Source organism: Leuresthes tenuis, unplaced genomic scaffold, assembly GCF_036924035.1.
Source record: "Leuresthes tenuis unplaced genomic scaffold, fLeuTen1.0.hap1 SCAF_6, whole genome shotgun sequence".
Taxonomy (NCBI): domain Eukaryota; kingdom Metazoa; phylum Chordata; class Actinopteri; order Atheriniformes; family Atherinopsidae; genus Leuresthes; species Leuresthes tenuis.
The window spans coordinates 21,192,699-21,198,698 of record NW_027325360.1 but is presented as its reverse complement, the minus strand read 5'-3'; the positions used below and the strand labels follow the sequence as shown (position 1 = coordinate 21,198,698).

Below are 6,000 nucleotides of genomic sequence, written 5' to 3'. Positions count from 1 at the left end.
ATCTCTTTATGGCACACTCAGCTTCAGCCCTCTCCCCTAGAAAGTCGCTTAGCATCATTATACATTCTATCTGACAGTTTTGTCTGAGTATTATGCTTCTTTCTTCGGGAACTTTTTGATTGGAATCACATTTGTTTGCTAATGCAGTTTACCAGGCAGAAGGATAGGTTATTCAGCAGAAAATCCACGTTTGAAAAGCTGTCAGAAACAATTCAATACCATGAGTGTATGAGGACACCTGCTGGAGAATTGGGGACAGTGTTTCAGTTTCTCGCAAACAAAGACATGTCAGTGTTGACTGATGTAATGTGAGAAAATAAGGGTCAAGATTCAATATCTTTTCATGGGGGAGAGTGTGAAAGATCTGAATTTAAATCAACCTGAAGCGTATTAAAAGAAACAGTAAGAATAAACAAATGTGTTAGATTAATGCATTTGTTGGATTTTTTTTTTATTAAAACATAATCTTCTTTAGTTGTTCATCATAGCCTGCAAAGACAGACAACAGTTATACAATAGGAGAGACTGGAGAGGTTTCTTCACAAAATGGTTTAATTGCATTTGTGTCCTTTACCTGGTCGATCCAGTCATTGAAAGCAGACACTCTGGTGAAGACGGTTGGTTTTTTCACATAGTTGCATCCGAGGCCGGACACAAAACTGGCAATACCGTGGACCTCCCAGACACCCTCAGCATTCTTACAGTTTAGAGGGCCACCAGAGTCTCCCTGGATGAAGAAAGATGCAGGGGGCATATCTTTTATTCGGTTTAAGGAGCGACCAACAGACATATATGAAAACATTAAAAGATCATTATTTCACAAAGTGTATTAGCGATACAAGAAAAAAGTGTTAAGTATTTTCGCAGCTGAACAACTTGTAGGTTTATTGAGAAAAATTCAGTTTTGCTTCAGTGGCATAATTTTGTACAGAACTGCAAACTTGTTTTACATTTAAAAAGTATGTTTGATAGACTATACAATTTTACAGGAGAATTAGCTGAAAAATATAACTGCAAAAAGGGACATTCTTTTGCCTCATACACACTTGTGAACAAACACAATGCAGACTTACATTGCATCCGGCCACAATTCCATCCCCGCCGGCACACACCATGGTGGTCCTAATAGCAAATCCCCACCAGTCAGGCTGGGAGCAGGTAGCATGGTCAGCCACAGGCATCAAAGCCTGCTGCAACATATCAGCGATCGGGCCTCCGGCTAAAACAAACAGGCAGAGTTTATTACCGTCATACTTATACACTCACTGGTTGTCAAAGCTGCTTTACAGCATCTCTCCTAAAGCCAAACTCAAAGCCTGACCCAAATTTTCAATTTAGAAGTAATTTTTCTACTAAAAAGTTTCAGCTATAATCTCACTCGTGGGATTTTCTTTCCAACTTTGGAGGTTTCCCTGAGTAACCCCAATCACACATTCACACACTCAACTGGTTATAAATACAGACAGCTCAACTGGATTGCAGCAGAGCACCATAATGAAAGAAGAAATACAAGAGTTTTTCAGATATACAATTAATAACACATAAGACTGTCTTACTGTACAGCCTGCCCCAACCGGTGATGTAGCAAGGGTAAAGGTTGGACAGCAGAGTACTAGCAGGAGGAATACATGCCAACTGCACATGGTCACTCAAAGTTACAGACTCGGACAGCTTAATCAGGGCGATGTCGTTACTGCAACAAACAGACAGAGATACAGATGCTGAGGGGGCACTGACAGGACATTTAAAAGTCATCCTCAAGAACCACAGAGAGAGATGAGCGCTAGAGAAGATAATGAGAACTGGTACTCTTTTTTTGCTTGATTGTATGTTTACAATGTTCTGTGTATTAAAATGCCTTTGCATACAGAATAAGATGATTATTTAATCTCTATGAATTGTGGGAAACATTCAGCTGCTTGTTTAGAGGAAACCAACATACATGCTGTATGAAAAAAAGAGTCCACTTTACTGTGTGAGTCTAATTAGCTGTAGAGACTTTTGTAATGGAGTTTTGTTTTCTCAAACCACTTTGTCCTATCAAGACAGTGAAGATACGATTATGATGTACATTATATAAGACACTATTCTTGCTCTTTGTATTGCACGGCAGTTGTTGTGTTACCCGAAGGCCACAAAGATAGGGTTCCACTTCTCATGGACAATAATCTTCTCAGGCAGGATGGCCTTGGAGCCAACCTCTTCCTCAACCAGGTTGTGTTTGCCCACAAACACTCTGTAGGAGAACTCGGTGCTGTGGGAGAGGACAGACTGTTGAGACCCAAGGCAACAAGGCAGAAGATTTACTACACAGTTGAATGATCTGATTAATTCAATCTGCTGATTAGAAAGCAAAATGGTGGTGGCAAAATGAAGATTAGAACTGAGTAGTGGTGCAGATGATCTTTGGCATGCTCTCAAACCTTTGGAGGATGGAACTTTATTTCTGTTAAGGTTTATAGGCATTTGGGTACTGAATTACACAAACAGTATAGTTTATTGTAGAATACTGTGTTGGAAACAAGATATTTGTGCATATGTAGTCTATAAAAACATGTGTATTGTTTGTTTTTCATGCTTGTTTCTTTATGTTCCTTATCTGCCCATACTTGATGCAGTGAGCAGCAGTCATGACCCAGTTGGCAGCAATCAGAGACCCCCCGCAAGTGTGCCTCCACTCACCGTCCCTCTCATACTGCAGAGAGATCTGGAGATGAAAAGTAACAACATGAGGATACAATACAGTGCAAGTTTTGGTTTTATAGTGGTTGGTATAGTTATTTATACTTTTAACAGACACTTATTTTGACATCTAAAATCCAGATGCTGAACCCATTGGGATTGCAAGTGAATATAAAAACACTGACAGATGTGTACATGATAGCATACCTGCCAGGGCCAGCTGTGGGGTTTGGCATCCTCTCCGTTGACCACACGGGAAGTCAAAGGCTCAATGGGGGGAGTGCCACACCCGAGGGCTGGAAGAGGATGAGATAGAAGTCTGACACAAATGAGTGCTTGGGTAATTGGTAATACTTCTGATTCGCACACCAGAAACAAAAGGCAGCATTATTTATATGTATAAAGAGTCACTGAGAGCTTAATTCCTGTGTACGAGAAAAAATATCCACAGAATTAGAATTTACCAGATGTTCTTACCGCTAGCAATAAGCACTGAGGCCAGCACAATAGGGATCATGTTGATTGATGCGTCTGCTGAGGGACCGCAGGACACAAGCTCTTTTAAACCTTCCACCACAGGCAACTGCTGCTCTAAATGCAGCAGTAGTGTCTCCAATTGGTTTGTCTCTGTGGGGTGTAGATGGACCAATGGCATTGAGGGTCAGTGCAACTGGGTGGCTAACAGAGCACACAGGTGTGTTTTCTGGAACATTCCCATGACCTCACTGCAGCATTGTATTCCCAGTAACCCAGTAACCATATATAGAATAAGTATGTTCAAAAGCTTTCCCATGAAAACATACATCGTATGTTTATATTTTAAAAAGTAGAATGCTCGCTGTACACACCACCATATCACCTCTGTAGTTTAACTTAATACTCTGCACAACAAAGCTGTCTCATTGACACCTGGAATCAAGGCTTTCGTAACTCCATGGGAACTCAGCATCTGGATTCCTGGTAGTGGCCTGTTTTCAAGGAGAGGGAGAACAAAAATCCCACTAAGAAAATAAATGTGAGAATGAAAAGCAGATGGTGTAGTTGATGCAGTAATTATTGATAGCTACAAAACAGGCATTTGGACATCTTACCACACACCCACGTCTGCGGTGAATTCTGCTGTGCCAGAATGTGAGACCATGTGCATTGCAAAACATGCCGCTCAGCAAATTTCATTCTCAAACATTTGTTACGATGCAGCGTATTCAGTGCTATAAAGTTAAATGTTCTGCCAAATACTCTTACCCAATACATCATGAGGTTGATATGATGACCTGAATTACTTGACTTGGAGGGCACTAACACAATTCCTAAGGTATGTGTTACTTTGTAAAGGCTTGTGGTGACTCAGCATGCATACATTGTAAATCTCTCAGTGGCTCTGTAATATTACTTGTTACCATAAAAGTAAGATGCTAACGTGCAGTAAAGGGGTAGAGTGAATGATAAAATGGGTGGGAAATGTCTGAGCACTAAATGCAGGTAATAGTCTCTAAAATCATAAAATCAGTTTAGAAACTCAAAAATAATTTAGGCTATAGGAACTATTTCAACAAGAATTGTGTTGCAATCATAAGAATTCCATATAAACATATAGAAAATTATCAGGCTCTTTAGATGACAGACTGGACGTTTTTCATCATGAATTATTTATTTTCCCATTTCACCACTAGATGGGACAATTTATCTGCTTCAATGTTAGACTGAATTTTACTCTTTTATAAAAGAGAAAAAAAGCAGAATTCATGCTGTGTTTGATTGTATTTGCTGTGAGAAACAACGTCCAAGCTTTCCAAAATGCATCATTTAGAAGATCTGTCCTCAATCTAAATCTGAGGGGGTTCTGGCAACTGAAAAGGAAGTTAAAAAATGCTTTGACCCTAAAAATGATAGTCAGAAGCCCTTATATTCCACAGAGAATGCTTTCACAGTAAAATGGTGGAACTCATAAAGGATGAATATGCTTTAAAGTTCTGTTTCAAAGTTTGTTAGAGATAGCCATTCACAGTTTACAGAGAGAAGGATTCCCAATGGGATGAAAAACACTTGAAAGGCAATAGCAGCAAGAAAACAAGCTTAGACATTCCCCGCCCGTGTGTGTGCATGTTTATGTGTGTTCATTTATGTGTGTGTTTCTGTGAGTGTGAGCTTGTCTACAGTGCTGATACTCAATTAATTTGAATTAAATTAAAAGGACCCTTTATATCTGTAAAACATTGTTAGACTTATTACATGCATTTATCCAGAATAGATGGCCCTTCTCTTCCCATTTTCTGATTAAACCTCTTGTATTCATTAATTTGACACTGGCCAAATGACACATGATGGTGAAGTATGATACATACTCTACTGATATAATTACATTGAACAGCAAAAACATACAAAAATGTCTCAAGAAAAGGATCATAGTTAATACCACCAAACCTTTTTATTGGGTTGAAAACCTCTGATCTCCCAAATGTGCTTCCTATCTCTGAATGACATTTATATGCAGTCAGAGGCAGTCTGTCAGGACAGAACAACTCAGCCACTGAACCCCCCTGGGGGTTTGTACCAGGTACACTTGAGAATTGTTTTTTTTCTATCAGAACAGCAGCTGAACTCTGAGTGACACAACAGTTTATGGTTGGTTTATATAATGCAGTGAACACTGTACTGTTCTTTGCCATTTTCTACATGTAGCATAGAAGAAGAATTTTGCGATATGTATAAATATTTTTTTGGCATGCCTGTGCTATTGGCTACATCCAGCAGGTTTTAAAGTCTTTCCCATGCAAACTTCCATCACTGGTGTTCCTGTGCACAATCTAATGTTTAGCCCATTTTGAGCCCACTAATGTCCATATTGTAAATCTTCATGCCTTTTTAAAAACATACAACTACGTTTTCCTTATTTACCACAAACTGTTTTGAGCCAGAGGGCTAAAGTAAATCCATCAGCTGTCTGCTGCAACTGATTTCCTTTTACCATTAATGCTAATGCTAACAGCAGGCTTTTCCTGCTTTCACTTTTTGATTGTTGGTGCATATGTTTATTTCACTTTGATGTCTTGTTTACTGCAGTCCTAATTCAATGAATCTTGTGCCTTCGAACTGCCAGGTTGGGAACAGCTAATTTAATTAAATTTCATAAGCACATCATGACTCAACTGGTTGTCTTTCAGGTCTTGTGCATACTTGTCAGGTTTCTTATTTTTCATGTTCAGTGGGAAAGAGTAGCATATTGTAGAAGTATGAGCGTCGGTGCAGTCTGTTTCACAACATACACGGTCATTATGTGTTATGAACTTCTTACTACATTATCATGATTAACTAAAA

At 39.2% G+C, this 6,000-nt stretch overlaps 1 protein-coding gene across 1 annotated transcript; it reads right to left on the bottom strand.

The window, feature by feature from the left end:
* Positions 1 to 421: 421 nt before the first annotated feature.
* On the bottom strand, positions 422 to 3,214 carry ela3l (elastase 3 like). The gene is made up of 8 exons (XM_072388161.1): positions 3,160 to 3,214; positions 2,890 to 2,978; positions 2,610 to 2,707; positions 2,126 to 2,254; positions 1,557 to 1,693; positions 1,074 to 1,219; positions 575 to 727; positions 422 to 489 (listed from the first exon to the last, which is right to left on the bottom strand). Exons 1-8 carry the CDS (start codon positions 3,197 to 3,199, stop codon positions 472 to 474), a joined length of 810 nt encoding a protein of 269 aa, XP_072244262.1. The 5' UTR covers positions 3,200 to 3,214; the 3' UTR covers positions 422 to 471.
* Positions 3,215 to 6,000: the final 2,786 nt, after the last annotated feature.

Coding starts and splice junctions, on each gene's coding strand:
- ela3l (XM_072388161.1), bottom strand. CDS start 3,199: ATGATCCCTATTGTGCTGGCCTCAGTGCTTATTGCTAGCG. Junction 2,708..2,889: donor CCCACAGCTGGCCCTGGCAG/GTATGCTATCAT, acceptor TTTCATCTCCAG/ATCTCTCTGCAGTATGAGAG. Junction 1,220..1,556: donor CGGTTGGGGCAGGCTGTACA/GTAAGACAGTCT, acceptor TGTTTGTTTTAG/CCGGAGGCCCGATCGCTGAT.